Source organism: Protopterus annectens, chromosome 7.part0 (genome assembly GCF_019279795.1).
Source record: "Protopterus annectens isolate FY-2018-M chromosome 7.part0, PAN1.0, whole genome shotgun sequence".
NCBI lineage: Eukaryota > Metazoa > Chordata > Ceratodontiformes > Protopteridae > Protopterus > Protopterus annectens.
The window spans coordinates 1,397,049,633-1,397,071,589 of NC_056739.1; the positions used below are offsets into that span (position 1 = coordinate 1,397,049,633).

Below are 21,957 nucleotides of genomic sequence, written 5' to 3' on the forward strand. Positions count from 1 at the left end.
AAAATTTATGTGAACCAGGATCCCTGTAGTATCTGTCTGGCTTAACAGGAGCTGGAGGTAAAGAGTTAGGAGTCAGACTGGACTCTGAAAATACATCATCTACAATGTCTAACAGGTGGAATTGCAAGGGGCCTGTGCTGAGTTAGTAAAAGGAAGTCTCTGAGCCTTTTCTTAGATTCTGAATAATCTTGGCTCTCCCAGTGGAAATGCTCCCACATGGTATGCAGAGTTTCCCCAAAAGAATAATCCTCAGGAGGAGAGGCTGAAGGGATAGATTCTTCAGCATCAGAATCCTCATAGGGAGGAAGAGAGTATTTCTGATCAGAAGAGGAATCAGAAGAAATGGAAACCTGATCTGAAGATTCACATTCTGTCTCTTGCCTAGGCCTCTTATCAGGAGGGGGATGGGAACCCCTGATCAAAGTAATTAGGTCTTCGGCCATTTTGAGCATCTGTTTTTTAGGCATGGAGGCCTGTCCATGGGGCTGTTGCATTTGTTTCTTTGTCTTTAGAGGAGCTTTAGTCTTTGCCTTTGAAGCGGAAGTCATTTTAACATATAACTGTGTAGGTCTGAAAACACCCTCAGAAGCCGATGCCTGCTCAGCGGCTCCGGACCCATCTGAGGGAATAGTTTCCGAGGTTCCAATACCTTGAGTTTCCGGCGGCCTAGTCGGCTCCACGTGTGAGTCGAAGCGGCCTGTGGCTCTAAAGTAGCGGGCTTCAGGGGCTGCGAAAGCGCCTCACTGAGAACCGGCGACTGGCATAGAAGAAGCCTCGTCGTCAGTTTTGGACCTCGGATGCCTGTCCTTTTCTTTTTCTTTGCGTTTCTTTTGAATTGCGGTAGTCGGATGGCTATCCGACGACATCTTGTAATTAAATCTTCTGCCAAAATAGTGAAATGCAAAATCGTACCGACGCTTAATAGTGCGTTGGTTAAATCTAGCACAAAAGCGACAATTAGCAATGTCGTGATCAGGGCCTAGGCAAGGAATACAGTAAGAATGGAAGTCCTTATGAGGTATTTGCTTCCCACAAGAAATACAATTATTAACTTTTTCTGACATCGGTCTGGAGCAAGAAAAAAGTTTCCCCAATGGGTACTTAGCTTTTAATGAAGACTTCTGAGATTTTCATTTTCGAATTTCAGATCCGGAGTCGGCCGACTGGCACTTGCGAACTGCTTTTGCTTCGGGCACTGCGTGGCAAGAAAGATTGAAGAAAATGGCGTCAGCTGCATCTTTTATACCCCTGGCACACTGACTTCAGGGAGGAGGCGACAGCAACTGACGCCGGACCTAGACTTTGGAATTCAGGCCGACTGCGGGAAGCCTGCCAGCAGGATAACCCAATTGTAATGACTGCAACAGTGAAACATGATGAATATCATAAATAAACTCTATTACTGTCCATGTCAGTGTTCAAATAACATCTGACAAATTCAATCCTTACTTCAACAGGTATTAAGTAAAAAGAGACCACATCTACTGTGAACATATAACAATCTTCTCCTGAAATATAAATTTTCTTGACTAAAGTTCCTTATGCGATCTAAAAAATCCCAGGAATCTTGAATGTAAGATGATAGCTGTTGAACCAAAGGAATTAAAAGAGAGTCTAAAATATAGAAATAGTCTCTGTAGAAAGTACAGTTGTGTACCTACCATAAATATAGATGTTCGAGTGTATTCACTGCTGCAGTCATTACACTTGGGTTATCCTGCTGGCAGGCTACCTGCAGTCGGCCTGAATTCCAAAGTCCTGGTCCGGCGTCGGTTGCTGTCGCCTCTTCCCTGACGTCAGTGTGCCAGGGGTATAAAAGATGCAGCTGATGCCATTTTCTTCAGTTTTTCTTGCCCCAGATGTCAGGTGCCCCCAAAAGGGTAGGCTAAAAATTCTGCTCATAAAAAAGCATGCACTAACAAACATTACCTTCATCTACAAGCAAATACACCACATAGGTTGTATAGAATAGAGAGTAGTACAGATAAGTCCCAGCAATGAAAGGGGGATGGAGGGAGGGTAACCTGGACTGCAACATTGAATACACTCGAACATCTACATTTATGGTAGGTACACAACTGTACTATGTTCGTGTTTCACTGTTGCAGTCATTACACTTGGGTTGAATCCCAAAGCTGAGGTAGGGTGGCTGGGCCTAGATAGAATTAGGAGTGGCTATGAGGCCCTGCAGAACTGCAGTGGCGAAGCCTGCTCTGGATTTAGAGTAAAGAGGTAATTGGTAGTGCTTTCTAAAAGTGTGCATTGAAGCCCAAGTTGCAGCCTCCAAAATGTCCTTGGTTGGTACTCCCTCTGAGGAAGGCTGCTGCTCTGGTAGAATGTGGCCTAATGCCCTTAGGCACTGATTTGCCACGTTGTGAATAGCAGAAACAAATGCAGTGTCCTATCCATTTTGAAATAGTCTGCTTTGAAATAGCTTTTCCTTGCGATCCTGCAGCATATGCCACTAAGAGCTGCTCAGTCTTTCTGAAGGCTTTAGTTTTGTCCAAGTAGAAGCGTAGCTGTCTGTGTATGTCCAAAGAATGCAGAAGTCTCCCCCCCTTATTCTGTGGGTTTGGATAAAAGGTAGGCAAATGAATGGTTTGGTTAAGAGCCACACTGGACACTACCTTAGGCATAAATGTTGGGTTTGTCCTTAGAGAAACCCTGTCCGGATGAAAAATAATAAAAGGTTCCACAGCCATTAGTGCCTGCAACTCTGAGACTCTTCTTGCCAAGGTTATTGCTAGGAGCAGAGCTGTTTATCATAAGTATTTTATGTCAGCTGTAGTGGCAGGCTCAAAAGGAGGCAGTGTGAGTTTTTCCAAGACAAAATTGAGGTCCCATGCAGGTGTTGGAGCTCTCCTTGGAGGCCTTATGTTTTTGGTCCCTCTGAGGTACTGCCTTAGCAGTGGATGTGAAAAAATAGGTGGATCCCTATTGTAATGAGCTGAAATGGCAGAGGCATGGATCTTAATTGATGAGAAGGATAGGCCTTTGTCCAGCATCTCAGTTAGGTATTGTAAAATCTGAGGGATATTTTGGTACAAGCGTGTCCATTTCTAGTGCCTGGTTCTAAGCACAGAATCTCTTCCATTTTTCTGTATAAGATTTTCTGGTGCTGGGCCTCCTGGCCTCCAAAATAAAATCCATAACTGCTTTAGAGAGAAGTGAGTTCTGAATGGTTACATCATCAGCCATGCAGTCAGATTTAGGGTTCTGAGTTGGCTGTGCAGGATCTGATTGTTTTGTTGGGTCAGCAAATAAGGAATCTGAGGCAATGTCCAGGCTGGGCCTTGAGACAAGCTCTTTAGGATTGGGTACCAGTGCTGGCGTGGCCAGTCTGGGGCAATATATCATTTTTGGCTTCTCTTGTCTGACCTTTAGGAGTACCTTGGGGAGGAGAGGAAGTGGAGGAAAGGCATATACTATAAGGGTTTTCCAGCTGAATGATAGGGCATCCACTTTCCATGCTTGTTTGTGATGAGTCCTTGTGCAGAATCTCTGTAGTTGGCAGTTGTGTGGGGAGGCAAATAAATCTATGTCTGGGCATCCCCATTTCCTTGTAATCATGTTGAAGATTTGTGGATCTAGTTTCCAGTCGTGAGGATCCTTGAGATTTCTGCTTAGTTCTTCTGCCAGAGTATTTGTCTTTCCTAGCAGGAATTGTGCTTGCAGGTGTACTTGATAAGTCAATGCTGTGTTCCACAAAGTCATGGCTTGTCTGCAGAGGGGGTAGGAATGTGTGCCTCCCTGCTTCTTTACATACCACATGACTGTAGTATTGTCCATCTTTACCAGCAGTTGTCCTGGATGAAGTAGATCCTTGAAGGCTGTCGGGGCATTCTGAACAGCTAGCATCTCTTTTTGATTGATATGAAGATGCATTTGGCTTGCTGGCCATGCTCCCTGAATACATTTTCCTGCCATGTGGACCCCCCAGGCATAATCTGATGCATCTGTTGTTAGTGTCTGCCTGGCCGTGGGTAGAGTGAATGGCTGTCCCTTGTTGTGGTGACAGGCCTGTGCCCACCATCGAAACTCCTGTTGCAGGCAGGGAATGAGGGTAATTAAAGTTTCCCGGCTGTGGCAATGTTGAGGCCAAACACTTTTTAGATACCATTGTAGTTTCCTCACATGCAGTCTTGCATATGGAATTAGTAGAATGCAGGATGCCATGAAGCCCAAAGCCTGCAGAATTTTTCTTGCGGATAACTGAGTCTTTGTTGCCAACATTCTGAAGTAAGAAGTCAGTTGTCTTTGCTTGTCTGGCGTGAGATAAGTCATCTGGGCAGTTGTATTTAAGCTTGCACCCAGGAATATTATCTCTTGAGAGGGCACTAGTTTTGATTTTTTTTCGTTTACCGTGTAGCCTAGGAAAATTAGTAATCTTTGCACAAACGCCAGATGCCTCAGTAGAATGTCTTTGTTCTCTGCTTGAATAAGGCAGTCGTCCAAGTAAGGGTATATTTGAATTCCCCTTTGTCTGCAGAAAGCAATTACTGGTGCCAGGCATTTTGACACGACCCTGGGCGCAGTAGATAAGCCAAAGGGCAGTGCAGAGAATTAGTAGTGCATTGATCCAGCTATGAATCTGAGGTATCGTCTGCAAGACTGTCTGATTGGGACATGCAGGTATGCCTCTTTTAAGTCCAAAGTTACAAGCCAAGCCTTCTTGTCCAGCATGGGCAGAAGCTGCTGCAGAGTCAACATTTTGAATTTTGGAACGTCCAGAAAAAAGTGTTTAGAATAGACAGGTCCAGAATTGGTCTCCATGCTTTGTCCTTTCTGGGTTCCAGGAATAGTCTTGAGTAAAAACCTTGTCCCTGGCCCTTGCTGTGGTACTCGCTGAATGGCCCTCATGTCCATGAGGGATGTAACATGCTTTTGTGCCTCTGCCCATTGATTTTGTGGCAGGTCTGGCATACCTTTTGCCTTTGGCAAGGTGTGAAAGTGGAACCTGTAGCCCTGGGACACTATATTTAAGACCCATTTGTCCTGGGTGATTATATGCCAATTTTGTGAAAAAAAGTGCTAGTTTTCCCCCAAAGGGGGCTGCCAAAAGATAAGTGCTTGGTATTGGCAGAGAAAAGTCATTGGGACTGTTTTCTATATGGCTGTGATTTGTCTTCTCCGCTTTTGGTGGTAGAAGCACCTGCATTGTTTAGGCCTGTATGAGCCTTGGGGCTGGGCTCTGCCTCTAGGGCATCTGTATCTGCCTCTTTGTGGCTTGTCTGACACTGGAAAAGACCAATTCTTTGAAGGCCAGTTCCTGCTAAATCTGGGTGGTTGTACCTGTAAGAAATCCTTAACTGTCTGCATAGATTTCGCTTTATCCTCCATTTTCAACACCTCTTCTGCCTTAACACCAAACAAAGTATCATGCTGTAAAGGAGCACCCAATAATTTTGCTTTAACATGATCAGGCAGATTTTGTTCCTTTACCCAAGCATGCCTTCTAATGACAGTAGCCGTAACAGCGGCCCTGCAAGATGCCTCCAGTGAATCAAAATTTTCCCACTTGTTCAGCTGCATGCAATAAATCCCGCATTTCCTTGTTATCTGGACATTCAGAATTTGTCAACATTTTCTGTTTTAGCAGTGACATTAAATATTGCTGATATTTAAGCATATGAAACTGACAATTTAAAGCCCTTACAGCCAAGGTAGCAGAAGTGTAAACTTTTTTCCCCATCTGTCCAGTGCCCTAGAATCCCTATCAGGGGGACAGGGTTTTTCGCAGTGGAAGCTTTGCCCCCTTTGGGACCCTGAGATATAGTTTCTGGGTCAGCAGCAGGGTTTTTATATAGAAATTTGTGGGAATCTGGAACCCTGTAGTATCTGTCTGGCTTAGGGGAGGTAGAGAGTCAGGAGACAGGTTGGACTCTGAAAATTCATCATCTACTATGTCTAGAACCGGTGGAATAGCAAGAGGTCTGTGCTGAGGTAGTAAAAGAAAGTCTCTGAGCCTTTTCTTAGATTCTGAGTAATCTTGGCTCTCCCAGTGAAAGTGCTCCCTCATGGTGTGAAGGGTTTCCCCAAAAGAATAATCCTCAGGAGGAGAGGTTTGAAGGAATAGACTCTTCAGCATCAGAATCCTCATAGGGAGGAAGGGAGTATCCCTGCACAGAGGAAATGGAAACCTGATCTGAAGATTCATATTCTGTCTCTTGCCAAGGCCTCTTATCAGGAGGGGGATGGGAACCCCTGATCAAAGTAATTAGGTCTTCGGCCATTTTAAGCATCTGTTTTTTAGGCATGGAAGTCTGTGCAGGAGAATGCTGTACTTGTTTCTTTGTCTTTAGAGCTGTTTTAGTCTTTGCCTTTGAAGCAGATGCCTGCTCAGCGGCTCTGGACCCATCTGAGGGAATAGTTTCCGAGTGTCCAATACCTTGAGTATCCAGAGGCCTAGTCGGCTCCACATGGGAGTCGGAAGTGGCCTGTGGCTCTGAGGTAGCGGGTGTCAGGGGCTGCGAAAGTGCCTCACTGAGAACCGGCAAACCGGTGACTGGCCTAGCGGAAGCTTCGTCGTCGGTTTTGGACCTCGGATGCCTGTCCTTTTCCTTGCGCTTTTTATGAACTCCGGTCGTTGGCTGTTCCGACGGCATTATATAATGAAATCTTTGGCAAAAGTAATGAAAAGCAAAATCGTACCGATGCTTAATAGTGCGTTGGTTAAATCTAGCACAAAACTGACCAATAGCAATGTCGTGGTCAGGGCCTAGGCAAGGAATACAATAAGAATGAAAATCCTTATGAGGTATTTGCTTCCCACAAGAAATAAAATTGTTAACTTTTTCTGACATCGGTCTGGAGCAAGAAAAAAGTTTCCCCAACGGGGTACTTAGCTTTAATGAAGACTTCGGATCTGAAATTCAGATTTGAAAATCTCAGGAGTCGGCCAACTGGCACTTGCGAACTGCTTTTGCTTCGGGCACCGCATGGCAAGAAAGACTGAAGAAAATGGCGTCGGCTGCATCTTTTATACCCCTGGCGCACTGACATCAGGGAAGAGGCGACAGCAACCGACGCCAGACCAGGACTTTGGAATTCAGGCCGACTGCGGGTAGCCTGCCAGCAGGATAACCCAAGTGTAATGACTACAACAGTGAAACACGATGAACCTCTACCTGAAGCTGAGACTATTGGTCTAAAATTGGATCAACCAGATTTTTATGAATTTTTAGAATGCCAAATAAACTAATATACGTGGACAATCATTTGACAAAAAATTATAAACTTCGTAATTAATGTCCCCATTCATTAAATAATCTTATAAGCAATATTCAATGTACTTAAAACTGTTCTGAATGTTAATAAGTCTAACCTTTTGATATTCTTCTGTGTTGTTCAACATTTTTTCAATGGAATGGTTTTACTGTTCTACATTCATCACCACCATTCCACCCCGCCTTGCTGGCTTTCATAAACCTTAAAGCAGACTGCTGTTGCAATTTACCCAGCCCCTTTCTTTCGTCCACTGACTAATTAAAAATTTGTTTTTTTCACTTTGCATGATAACAGTGCCCTAATTTTTCATTCACAGGCTGACTCAAACACTTTTAAAATGCGATGTAAGGGCGGATTAAAAGTGGAAGGTTTTCTCAACTCCCTTAACATTAACATCCTTTAACAAATATGTACATTCAGTTTTGTAGTGTAAAATTTATATTCTAAATTTTTTTTGTCATACCAGTCCTGTGACTGGAAATAAACTAAAAACCAAGTTTTAAGACTTTACAATAATGTTCGTTCAAACAAAAGTCGGACAAGTTAAATATTTTACCATCACGACTTACAATGTCATTTGAGTCCTTTAATGTTTTTTCCTTTTGTTTCTGCCTTGGGTTTGACTGGAATAATTCCTGTTCACTCTATAATTGATGTTTTTTGAAAAACCTTGAGTAAGAAAGTTTAAAGTAGTTTGTTAAGAATTAGTGGATCACAAAGGCAATTCTGAAAAGTGTTGATTATGAAGCAAGTTAGTCAAAGCACTGGTAACAGCAACACTAACATCTTTAATGCGTACGTCTCCTTGATTAACTCCACTTCCTGTTTCAGATCATCCTTGATTTAAAGGCAAGTCTCATTTTGATTGCGAGATAAATATTTCTTGTACTAAAAGTCTGCCCTGAATAACTGATTTGTTAGAATTCGTATTGACCATATAAGCCATTCTAGACTTATAAGTGTCCAGATCCCCAAGGATCTTTTTATGCTTTCGCAAAATGATTATTCTTTCATAACGGTCTTAACACCAAAAAAATCTGTAGTTAGACCGGACATCAAACTGGCTGTTGGAATAAATGGTCAATTCTCTCTGCAATTTTTGAAGAGGTACTTTCAGTTTAAACATAATGCCATGGTTGTTTCTTAAATAACATTTTCAAAAATTCCAAACCAGCTTTGTTTAAAAAAAGTACAGTTGTGCACAGTCGCCATAAATGTAGATGTTCAGGTGTTCACTGCTGCAGTCCTAACCATTGCGTTATCCATGCTGTGGTAGCTCTCAGTCAGTCCGAATAGCAGAGTCAAGGTTTTTTGCATTGGCTGCTGTCGCTTGCTGGCTGATGTCAGGTCGTCCGAGCTATAAAGTAGAGCAGGTAATGCCATTACCTCAGTTTTTCTTGCCTTAACCAACCAAAGAAGTCCAATTTTAATAATTATTAGTAGTCCTGGGGTCAGAGACCCCCATAGAAATATGTCTTTCTCTAAGGAAAAGCAGATGTCAGGGGGAAGGAGGGAGGGAAAGCATGACTGCAGCAGTGAATACACTCAAACATACCAGGGAGATCTCACTGTGGTACAACTGGGGTGGTGTATGTAAGCATATGTTCGGGATGCACCAGTTTTTGTTTAGGTATAACTACTAGACATTTAAGAGAAAGAATAAGGGAACACAATTACACCATAAAGACGAAAATTGTAACAACATTTTATGTAGACATTCCCAGTTTTGTGAAAATTACAAGAAATTCACTTTTGCCATTTTGGAACAAGTTTTAAAGGATAAAAGAGGGGAGAATTTTAAAAATCAAATTGAAAAAGGAGAAGCAGAAAGGCAAGTGAAATTAAAGGCAGATTCTCCCCTGATTTGAATGACGTGAGTAACAAAGTGTTTTCTTAGTCAGTGCAAACCAGCGGGAATATAAAAGGGTTAAAACATGGAATGTCTTTTATTAAGTTTAACTGGTTGCTGATATTCATTGGATGATGATTGATTTAAAATAATGGGTGTTCTTGCAATGTACTGTATTTTTTCTGAAGAAATTTTTTACGCTCAAACACAGAAGGTGTCCTCACTAAACTACAATAGTTGTGGTTCAGGACTTCATTAGAAGCTTGTTTTTGTATTAAACACGTGGAGTTTCATCAGATCTGTTTTCAGCTGGGGGGGGGGGGGGGACGGGGACACTGCCTTAGATTTCCATTACAAGACAAATGTGTTTTCTAACAGTACCCATAATACATAAAATGGGAAACAAACCATTATTTTATGTCATTGCTTACAATTAACTTCCATGGTGCACTAAAGTGAACTTTACTTTCCTGATGCAGTAACTGATTCATTTTTCTCCCACCCCACACAGTTTTCCTACCAGGCATTACTAATCCTTTTGGCAACCTCCTAACTAAACAAAGAGTTGTTCCTTCAATGATATGCCTAGGACTGCAGCCCATCCCTTAAACAAGGGATGAGTTTCCACTGTGGACGAAAGACATCTTCCCATAAAACTAAAACTGGTTATTTTCCACTTTTTTTTTCTTTTCTCTACCGTGATGTGTAGTAATTGCCAAGAGGTATACAGTTTCCAACACAGCCTTGACAAATTTACCATTACCGAAATCCTAAACTTTACAATTGTACATATATTTCTAACATTCACTACCCCTGACAACTTAACAATTACTTTCTTCCAGGGATAAGCAGTAATCTTAAACAACTTCAAAAGCACGGAAACCTACACGAGTCAAGCACATTTCCTCAAAACTCAGGCTGTTAAGAGGCAAGCCCCATTTCCGTTTTACCACACTACTCTAGCTACATTGTTAATGAAATAGCACCTTTTAGCTTTCTCCGTGTTCCTGGTGATAAGGTCATTATCCATATAGAACAGTCCAATTCGTAACAGATAAAACACAATGTCGAGACGATGCCCAAGAGCCACTGTTTTGTCAAATGTCTTTCGAAAAGCAGTTAAAGCTCCTTCCTAGATTAAAAGATAAAAACAAAACACATTTTAACTTTTTATAAATACATTTCACATATGCAACTAGATACCCAATTAGTAAGCAGAGATTATGATCAGGACTAGAGGTGGGTAAAGAATTATACAAAGTGTTCGTTTTTAACTGGAATGTCGGTCAGAGTTTTAAACTCCTGTTAATAAGCATATACTTCAGACTCACTTATACCACATTATTTAGTTAATGTCATTCATACTTTGCTCTGAGCATGGGTACCAACCCATCTTATGAGGTGCAAAGCAGGGTTAGTTGCAACAAAATGAAAAACAGCTAAATATCCTAGTTTGAGACAATACTTTAATGTACATACTACTACATTTGCCAAGTACACCATTTACAACCAAAACTGATCGCAACTTTATTTAATGTTGTGCCCTCATTTTTACAGTTCTCAGCTAGAACTGTGCATACATAAACAGTATTTTGAGAGCAAACAGATAAACAGGCAAACAGGAAAATGCAGTATTAAACAATACACACTTATGTTACACTAAACAGACAAACGAAAACGTACAGTTGTGTACACTTACCATAAATGTAGATATTCGAAAGTATTCACTGTTGCAGTCTTCACCTGTGGGTTATCCCTGCTGTAGGAGCCCTCAGCTGGCCCAAATACCAGAGTCAATGCTTTTCTGCGTCGGCTGCTGATGCTTGCTGGCTGACATTAGGTTGTCAGTGCTATAAAGGAAGGCAGCTAACATCATTACATCAGTTTTTCTTGCCCTTACCAGTCAGAGGGCCAAGTAAATAAGGTGCAGTGACAGAAACCTGGTTCAAGGCTCCTGAGAGCACCCCAGCACTATCAGGTTTTACCTCTTATCATGCGTTCCGGCCCCAAAATCCGGACAATACCAAGAAAGGAGGGGGGGTATCCATATTCATCAAAGACACCCACACCTCAAGACTGGTGGCAACGCACGATGCATCGGAGACCATCCAGGTGCAATTAACCATAGGCAAGACTGCTCTGCAAATTGTAGCATGTTACAGGCCACCCTCACAAACTCAGGAACCTCACATGGCCTTCCTGAAAACACTAGAGGGATAAATGTATCACCAAACACCATCATACTAGGTGACTTCAATTACCCTAATATAGACTGGGAACACTACTCAAGCCCAAACACCCTAGCCCAAAAGTTCCTGGAATTCATAAACTCAAATGCCATGGAACAACTAGTCACCATCCCCACAAGAGGAGAAAACATACTTGATCTCATCATCACGAACATGGGAGCACAATGTTCAACACCGGAAGTATACCCCTCACTGGTGAGATCAGATCACAAACTAATCTCGCTGGAGGTCCTCATCCCACCCCACCTGAAATAAAAAGACCACAGTAAAGAACTTCTCGAAGCCGACTTCACACTTCTAAAGACTAGTGTGGTCTCCTTTAAGGCCCCGAGGCGGAAAACAGTACTCAAGCCGCTGAATCACTTACAAATGCCTTCTACCAGCACTTGCAGGACTGCATGGATAAGGCAATCCCAAGCAAAACAAAGACTCTTTGTACCAAAGGCAAGCGTCCAGTCTGGTGGACCCCAGCCATAAACAAACTCTACAACAAAAGGAGGAAGCTACTACAAGATAGAGCAAAATCCTTAAAAGGTAAGACACCCTTGATCACTATAAGTAAAAACTAAGAGCTCTCATAAAATCATCCAAAGCAAATTTTGAGAGAAAATAGCTAAAGACTCAAAAGACAATCATAAGGCCTTCTTTAGCTATGTTAGAAACCTGGGAGGAAACTCCCAGATATGCTCAGAACTAGTTCAAAATGATGTGAAGATTACTGATCCTACAGACATTGCCAACATACTGGCTGACAGGTTCAGTGCAAACTTCTCCCCTCCCCAAAGGAGAGATATCTATACCAAGCGATTGCAGCCCCCAAACATCTCCAATGCCCAAGTGAGAACTGCTCTCTCCAAAGCAAAAACACAGCATCCATGGGACCTGATGGTGTCCCCGGCTGTGTGCTCCAGAACTCAACGAGGAATTAAACCCACAGCTAGGACAGCTGTTTAATCATAATCTTACCTCTGGATACGCAGGAGTGGCGCACTGCAACTGTGGTCCCACTTCACAAAGGCGGTGCCTCCACCGACCCTGGAAATTACCGCCCATTAGCTTGACAAGCCTTATCTGCAAAGCCATGGAGAGGATCATAATGGACCTCATAAATAAAGACATAGGAATTTGCAGACTTTGGATCCATCCCAGTTTGGCTTTGTCAAAGGCAGATCATGCCTTCTAAACTTGGTTGACTTTTTGAAACAGTCACCAAAGCCATTGATGAGGAAAGGCAGTCCATACAGCCTACCTCGATCTGGCGAAGGCCTTGATACAATACCCACTCGGGTATCATTGAAAAACTCATCAGCTTAAATGTTAACCCATACATCACAAGATGGGTTGCAAACTGGCTGAGTGACAGAACCCACAGGGTCAGAGTTGCTGGCGCCATGTCAGACTTAAAGCCTGTCACAAGTGGTGTACCACAGGGCTCAGTCCTGGGCCCACTCTTGTTTGGCATCTACTTTTCAGTACAAGCAAACACAGGAGGGTTATGGCTGACAAAGTTTGCAGATGACTGCAAACTGGGCCATAGTAGAAAACACATCTGACACAGATATCCTTCAGAAGGGTCTCACAGAAGCGGATAACTGGTGCCAGAGCCATGGCCTAAAGTTAAATGCCAAAAATGCAAAGTCATACCCTGGGGAAAAACAAGGTTACCCCTAGCTACCAAATAGGTGGCAATCCACTGAGCACAGAAGAAGTTATCAGGGACCTGGGGACCCAGGTTGATAGTAGTCTGTCATTCGACACCCATGTAGCTAAAGTAGTTAGGAAGACCTTCTACATTGCCCACCTTATCATGAAGGGATTCTCATCTAGATCAAGGGAGGTCATAGTCTCCCTATACTCATCACTCATCAGACCAATGATTGAGTACAATGCCCCATTGAATGTATCTGACCCGACACTTGCAGCAACTGGAGAGGCCACAAAGTTCCTCACCAAAAGGATAAAGGGTCTCAAACATCTGTCCTATGCTGCCCGACTGAAAGAACTCCAGCTCTATTCAGTAAACACCGCTGCTCAGAGGTGACCTTTGCCTAACATACAAGGCCATGTCAAACCCAGATTTGATGAATATGCTTCACCTCAAAAATCTAGATCCGTCAGAGCCACAAGGCGGAGACTTAAACCTCGACGGCTATTAATAGGGCGTGCTGGAGGATAGATTCATCACCCAAAGACTCCCTATGCTGTGGAATAAAATCGGTATATGTGAGGCAGAGCACCTCGCTGGCCTTGTTCAAGAGAAATCTTGACCAATGGATGGGAGATCGCAGATATACCCCAGGGATTACCTCAGTGTCACTGCTCAACAGAGGCACAGCAAAATAATGGGTATAGTTCCCCATACTAAAGGGGTGGCGTAAGCCACAAAACTATGGGCTAGGCTTGTAAATGCCCTCGGGCAGATAGCCTAGTATGAACCTATGAACCTATGAAGTGGTCCTGCTGGCTAAAAGCCAGTTAGAAACTTATGTCTCCCTAAAGAAAGGAGATATAAGGGGGAAGGAGGGTGGAAAACCAGAATTGCAACAGTGAATACACTCGGACATCTACATTTATGGTAAGTGTGCACAAATGTACTATGTTCACAGTGTTTCACTTTTGCAGTCATTACCTGTGGGAGGATTCCAAAAGCTGAGAAGAGGGGTGGTAGGCTCAGTAAGAGACCTAGGAATGGGTCAGTATGCCCTGCAGAACTGCAGAGGCAAACCATGCCCTAGCCTTAGAAAATAGAGGTAAGTGGTAATGTTTGGTAAAGTTATGGACAGAAGTCCAGGTGGCAGCTTCCAGGATGTCCTTGGTGGGAACTCCTCTAAGGAATGCTGTGGAAGTGGAGGCTGCCCTAGTGGAATGGGCTCAAATAGACCTAAGGGGGGGGGGGTGGTTCCCATGCAAACTGTAGCAGAAATGGATGCAGCACGATATCCATTTGGAAATGGGCTTCTCCTGTGCCCCTGGGACAAAGATGACAAGAGGTTGGTCCGTTCTCTTGAAGGGTTTAGTACGGTCTAGATAGTATCTGAGCTGTCTGTGCACGTCTGGTGAATGCAGAATTCTTTCTCCCTTGTTTTGAGGGTTAGGAAAGAAGGTGGGTAGCTGTAAGGCCTGGTTGAGAGTTACATCAGATACCACCTTGTGCATAAAGGAGGGACTGGTCCTCAGGGAGACCCTGTCTGCATGGAAGATGATGAAGGGCTCAATGGCCATCAGCGCCTATAGCTCTGAAATCCTTCTGGCTGAAATGATAGCTAGGAGAAAAGCAGTCTTCCATGAGGGGTACCTTAGTTCTGGTAAAGCAGCAGGTTTGAAGGGAGGTAAAGTAAGTTTTTCCAAAACATAATTCAGGTTCCAGGCTGGAGTGGGTGGCCTTCTGGGAAGTCTGATATTAGAAGCCCCTCTGAGGAAAGTACAGCTGTGTACACTTAAAATAAATGTAGATGTTCGAGTGTATTCACTGTTGCAGTCATTACATTTGGGTAATCTGCTGGCAGGTTGCCCTCAGTCGGCCTGATTAACAGTGTCTTGGGTCCTGCATCGGTTGCTGTCTCTTCTTCCATGACGTCAGGTCATCAGGGTTATAAAACATGCAGCCAACACCATTACATCAGTTTTTCTTGCCCCAGATGTCAGGTGCCCCCCAAATGGGGAGCCAAATATTTAAGTAATTAAAAACACAAAAATATATACCTCCAAACAAAAGCAAATACACCAAAAAGGCTTTTAAGCATAGTAAAGGAAAGTAGAGGTATAGTAAGAGAAAAACAGGGGGTTGGAAGGAGGGTAACCAGGACTGCAACAGTGAATACACTCTAGCATCTACATTTACGGTAGGTGTACACAACTGTACTATGTTCTTCGTGTTTCACTGTTGCAGTCATTACATTTGGGTAGATTCCCAAAGCTATGGTTGGGAGGATGGATTTATACAGCATTAGGATCAGCTATAAGGCCCTGCAGGACAGCAGTGGCAAAGCCAGCTCAGGATTTAAAGAAGAAGGGTAAATGGTAATGTTTGGTGAACATATGAACTGAGCTCCAGGTAGCAGCTTCTAGAATGTCTCTGATAGGAACACCTCTTAGAAAAGCTGTAGAAGTAGATGCAGCCCTGGTGGAATGAGATCTGATCCTCTGGGGGATAGTTTTACCATGGTGCATATAGCAGAAACGAATACAATGGCTTATCCATTTGGAAACAGTCTGTTTTGAAACAGCCTTTCCCTCTGCCCCTGCAGCAAATGCCACCAGCAGTTGTTCAGATTTTCTTAGAGAATTTGTCCTGTTTATAAGTTGTCTGCGTACATCCAATGAATGCAGAATCCACTCCCCCTTGTTCTGTGGATTGGGAAAGAAAGTTGGCAAATGAATGGTATGATTAAGAGCCACACTGGATACCACCTTAGGCATGAAGGATGGATTGGTCCTGAGAGACACCCTGTCCGCATGAAAAATAATGGAAGGCTCCACTGCCATAAGCGCCTGTAATTCGGAAATCCTTCTAGCTGAAGTGACTGCTAAAAGGAAAGCTGTTTTCCAGGAGAGAAATGTTAAGTCTGCAGTAGCAGCTGGCTCGAAAGGAGGAAGAGTGAGTTTTTCCAACACAAAACTTGAGGTCCCAGGCAGGGGTTGGGGCACCCTGGGTGGTCTTAAGTTTTTGGCCCCTCTGAGATACTGCTTTAGCAGAGGATGAGATAAGAGGGGAGGTTCTGTGTTGTAATGAGCTGAAATGGCTGAGGCATGGATTTTTATGGAAGAGAAGGACAGGCCCTTGTGAAGCATCCATTAAGTATTGTAAAATCTGAGAAATATTGGGCACTGCTGTGCTTATCCCTTGTGACTGATTACAGGCACAGAATCATTAACAATTGTCAGCATAAGAGTTTCTAGTACTAGGCCTTCTTTCCTCCAAAATAACATCCATCACAGGTTTGCTGAGGGATGCTAAGGGTGAATTTAGGTGATTAGCCACGCTGCAAGATTCAAAGTTTGGAGCTGAGTGTGCAGAATTTAGTTGTTCTGCTGAGAAAGTAAGTAAGGTGTCTGAGGCAGGTGCCACGGTGGAAAGTGTGACACATTGCGCAGGAGTGGGTACCAGTGTTGGCGAGGCCAGTCTGGAGCAATCAAAATCATTTTTGGTTTGTACAGTTTGACTTTTAGTAGAACGTTGGAGAGCAGAGGCAGAGGGGGAAAAGCATAGACTGATAGGTTTTTCCAGCTGAATGATAGAGCATCCACTTTCCAGGCTCTTTTGTGATGAGTTCTTGTGCAGAATTTGTCCAACTGATAGTTCTGGGGTGAGGCAAAAAGATCCATGTCTGGACTCCCCCATTGGCGTGTCAACATGTTGAATATCCGTGGTTCCAGTTTCCATTCGTGTGGGTCCATGAGATTTCTGCTTAGTTCGTCTGCCAGAGTATTCAGCTTTCCTGGCAGGAATTGAGCTTGTAGTTGTATTTGATAGGTCAAGGCCGTGTTCCACAATGCCATGGCTAGTCTGCAAAGGGGGTAGGAGTGTGTACCCTCCTGCTTGTTTATGTACCACATAACTGTGGTGTTGTCTGTCTTTATCATTAATTGTCCTGGATGAAGGTAGTGCTTGAAGGCTGGCAGCACGTTCTGTAAAGCTAGCATCTCTTTTTGATATGAAGGTGCATTTGATTTAGGCTCCATTTGACCTGAATGCACTTCCCTGCCAGATGAGCCATCCAAGCATAGTCTGATGCATCTGTAGTTAGGGCCTGGGTGGCAGGGGGTGAAGTGAATGGCAGTCCCTTGTTTTGGTGGCAGGCATCTGCCCACCATAGGAACTCTAGTTGCAGGCAAGGTACGATAGGAATCATTGTTTCCAGGCTGTGACAATGTTGACTCCATAAACTTTTTAAGTACCACTGAAGTTTCCTCATATGCAGTCTTGCATATGGAATTAGAAGAATGCAGGAGGCCATGAACCCCAAGGCTTGCAGAATTTGTCTTGCAGATAGCAGAGTTTTTGTGGCCACCTGTTTGAAGTAAGTTACCAAATGAATTTGCTTTTCTGGTGTAAGGTAAGCCATCTGGGCAGTTGTATTCAAGCTTGCACCTAGGAATGCAATTTCTTGAGAGGGTACCAATTGTGATTTCTTTTCGTTTATGGTGTACCCCAGACAGGTTAGCACCCTTTTTACAAACGCCAGATGTTTTAGAAGAATGTACTTGCTTTCCCCCTGAATTAGACAATCATCCAGGCATGGCTATATTTGAATATTTCTTTGCCTGTAAAATGCAATTACTGGAACCATGCACTTTGTGAAGACCCTGGGCGCAGTAGATAAGCCAAAGGGCAGTGCAGAGAACTGGTAATGAAAGTAGCCTGCTTTAAAGCGGAGGTATCTTCTGCAAGATTCCCTGTTTGGGATATGCAGGTAAGCCTCTTAAGTCTAGAGTTACCAACCAGGCATCTTTGCCTAGCATAGCAACTAACTGTTGAAGAGTCAGCATCTTGAATTTTGGAATGTCCAGAAATATGTTTAGAGTTGATAAGTCCAGAATTGGACGCCATGATTTGTCTTTTCTGGGTACCAGGAAAAGTCTTGAATAGAAACCTTGTCCCTTTTCCTCTTCTGATACTGGCTGAATAGCCCCCACGTTCATGAGGGACAGTACTTGTTTCTGGGCCTCTACCCACTGATTTGGGGCCAGGTCTGGCCATCCGCTTGGGGTTGGCAATGTGTGGAAATGGAATCTGTATCCCTGGGATACTATATTTAAAACCCATTTGTCCTGGGTTATAAGTTGGCAGTTTCTTGCATGAAGTGCCAGTTTTCCCTCCAAAGGGGCGGCTAAAAGATAAGTGCTTGGTGATTGTAGAGGGAAGTCATTGAGACTGTTTACCATAGGGAGGTGCCTTGCTGTTTCCAGATATGGAGGAGGAGGCAACCCATTGCTTTGTTCTAAAAGTCCCTTGTGACTGAAACCTGGAACCTTTGGAATGTCCGAGTTTAGCTTGAGTGACTCTCGAAGGGACTGGAAAGGACCAGTTCTTAGTAGGCCAGTGCCTACCAAATCTTGGAGGTTGCACTTGTAAGAAGTCTTTCACAGTTTGCATAGATTTAGCTTTATCTTCCATCCTTTTTAAAACTTCTTCAGCCTCATTACCAAAGAGACGGTCCTGTTGCAAAGGAGCATCCAACAATTTTGCTTTAACATGATTGGGCAGAGTTTGCTCTTTGAGCCAAGCATGCCTTCTTAGCACAGACCCAGTTACAGCAGCCCTGCAAGAGGCCTCCAAAGAATCAAAACCACATTGCAAAGCATGTTTTCCAACTTGTTCAGCTGAATGCAATAAATCCTGTTAAATCTTTATTTTCGACACAGTCAGAAATTAACATCATTTTCTGTTTAAGCAGTCCCATGATATGCTGTTGACATTTAAGCATATGAAATTGACAGTTTAAAGCCCTGATTGCCAAGGCTGCAGAAGTGTAAACCTTCTTACCCCATCTATCCAGTGCCCTGGAATCTCTATCAGAAGGGGTAGGATTTTTAGCAGTAGAGGCCTTAATGCCCTTGGGACCCTGAGAAATGGTTTCAGGATCTGCAATATGATTTTTGAAAATTAATTTGTGGGAGTCAGGAACCCTGTAGTATTGGTCTGGCTTACAAGTAGCCGGAGGCAGAGAATAGTACAGTTTTGTACCTACCATGAATGTAGATGTTCGAGTGTTCACACTGCTGCAGTCATTACACTTGGGTTATCCTGCCGTCAGGCGGTCCCCGCAGTCGGCCAGAGTTCCAAAGTCTTGGTCCAGTGTCGGTTGCTTTTGCTTCTTCCCTGACGTCAGTGCGCCAGGGGTATATAAGATGCATCAGACGCAATTTTCTTCAGTTTTTCTTGCCCCAGATGTCAGGTGCCCCCAAGTAGGTAGGCAATACATATCGCTAATAAAACATACATAAAAATAAAAACAATACCTTCAGTTACAAACAAATAAACCACAAAGGTTGTATAGGATAAAAAGGTATAGATAAGTCCAGCTAGGACAGAGGGGATGGAGGGAGGGTAACCTGGACTGCAGCAGTGTGAACACTCGAACATCTACATTTATGGTAGGTACAAAACTGTACTATGTTCATCGTATTACACTGCTGCAGTCATTACACTTGGGTAGAATCCTAAAGCTAAGGTTGGGTGGCTGGTCTATAAAGAGTTAGGATAGGCTATGAGGCCCTGCAGAACTGCAGTGGCAAATCCTGCTCTGGATTTAGAGTAAAGAGGAAAGTGGTAATGCTTGGTAAAGGTGTGCTCTGAACTCCAAGTTGCAGCCTCCAAAATTTCCTTGGTTGGTATTCCTCTGAGAAAGGCTGTTGAAGTGGTGTTGCTCTGGTAGAATGTGGCCTAATGTTATTAGGGACTGATTTTCCATGCTGTGTGTAGCAGTAACGAATACAGTGTCCTATCCATTTAGAAATAGTCTGCTTTGAGATAGCCTTGCCCTGTGATCCTGCAGCATATGCTACAAACAGTTGCTCAGTTTTCCTGAAAGCTTTTGTTTTGTCCAAGTAGAAGCATAGCTGCCCGTGTATGTCCAAAGAGGGTTTGGATAGAAAGTTGGCAAATGGATGGTTTGGTTAAGAGCCACACTAGATACCACCTTTGGCATGAATGTAGTGTTTGTCCTTAAAGAAACCCTGCCCTGATGAAATATTATAAAAGGTTCCACTGCCATTAATGCCTGTAGCTCCGAGACTCTTCGTGCTGAAGTTACTGCCAGCAGCAGAGCTGTTTTCCATGATAAAAATTTTAGATCGGCTGTACTGGCTGGCTCAAAAGGTGGCAAGGTCAGTTTTTCCAAAACAAAATTGAGGTCCCACATTGGTGTTGGTGCTCTCCGGGGCGGTCTTATGTTTTTAGCCCCTCTGAGGTACTGCTTTAGCAAGGGATGAGAGAATAAAGGAGGATCCGTGTTGTAATGAGCTGAAATGGCAGAGGCGTGGATCTTAATTGATGAGAAGGATAGGCCTTTGTCCAGCATCTCAGTTAAGTATTGTAAAATCTGAGGAATGTTTGGGACAAGAGGGTCAAGGCTTTGAGCCTGGTTCCAGGCACAGAATCTCTTCCATTTTTCTGAGTAAGATTTCCTGGTGCTAGGCCTCCTGGCCTTCAAAATGACATCCATAACAGCTTTAGAGAGAGGTGTTGCCTGTTTGACTAATGAATCTGCCATGCAGCCAGGTTTAGGGTTTTGAGCTGACCGTGCAGGATCTGATTGTTTTGTTGAGTCAGAAGGTGTGAAATTTGATGCAAAATCCATGGTGGGCCTTGAGCCAAGTTCTTTAAGATTGGGTACCAGTGCTGGCGTGGCCAGTCTGGAGCAATCAAGATCATCTTTGTTTTTTCTTGTCTGGCTTTTAGGAGTACCTTTGAAAGGAGAGGCAGTTGTGGGAAGGCATAAACTTTTAGGCTTTTCCAGCTGAACGAAAGAGCATCCACTTTCCATGCTTGTGTGTGGTAAGTCCTTGTGCAGAATTTTTGTAGTTGGCAATTCAGTGGGGAGGCAAAAAGATCTATGTCTGGGCACCCCCATTTTTGCTTTACCATGCTGAAGATTTGTGGATTCAATTTCCATTCGTGAGGGTCCAGGATATTTCTGCTGAGATAGTCTGCCAGAGTATTTTTCTTTCCTGGCAGGAATTGTGCTTGCAGATGAACTTGATAAGTTAGAGCTGTGTTCCACAAGGTCATGGCTTGCCTGCATAGGGGATATGAATGAGTGCCCCCTTGCTTGTTTATGTACCACATTACTGTGGTGTTGTCGGTCTTTAATAATAATTGTCCTGGATGCAGAAGGTCCTTGAAAGCTGTTAGGGCATTTTGAACAGCCAACATCTCTTTTTGATTGATGTGAAGATGCATTTGGTCTGTGGTCAACTTGCCCTGAATACATTTTCCTGCCATGTGTGCTCCCCAGGAGTAATACGAAGCATCTGTTGTTAGAATCTGCCTGGCTGTGGGTAGAGTGAAAGGCTGACCCTTGTTGAGGAGACATGCCTGTGCACACTATCAAAACTCCTGTTGTAAGCAGGGAATTATTGGTATTACTGTTTCTAAACTGTGAGAGTGTTGAGTCCAAACACTTTTTAGGTACCATTGTAATTTCCTCATACGCAGTCTGGCATATGGAATTAGTAGTATGCAGGATGCCATGAATCCCAGGGCCTGCAGAATTTTTCTTGCAGGGAGATGGGACTTTTTTGCCAGTAATTGAAAATATTGAGTCAGTTGTCCTTGTTTGTCTGGCGTGAGATAAGCCATCTGGGCCGTTGTATCCAAGCTGGCACCCAGGAATATTATCTGTTGTGAGGGCACTAGTTCTGACTTATTTTCATTTACTGTGTACCCTAGAGAAATTAGCAGCCTTTTTACAAATGCCAGATGCTTTAGAAGAATGTCCTTTTTCTCTGCTTGAATGAGACACTCGTCCAGGTATGCATATATTTGAATTCCTTTTTGTCTGCAAAATGCAATTACTGGTGCCAGGCACTTTGTAGGGACCCTGGGCGCAGTAGATAAGCCAAAGGGCAGTGCAGAGAATTGGTAGTGCATTGTACCTGCTTTGAATCTGAGGTATCTTCTGCAATCTT

The 21,957-nt window shown here is 43.5% G+C and overlaps 1 protein-coding gene across 1 annotated transcript in view; it reads right to left on the reverse strand.

The window, feature by feature from the left end:
- PSMD6 (proteasome 26S subunit, non-ATPase 6) overlaps nucleotides 1-21,957 on the reverse strand; it is a 629,161-nt gene that overhangs the window by 462,795 nt on the left and 144,409 nt on the right. The window contains exon 3 of the mRNA XM_044077992.1: nucleotides 10,063-10,208. Within this exon, the coding sequence (XP_043933927.1) occupies nucleotides 10,063-10,208 (146 nt within the window). The remainder of the gene's footprint in view (nucleotides 1-10,062; nucleotides 10,209-21,957) is intronic.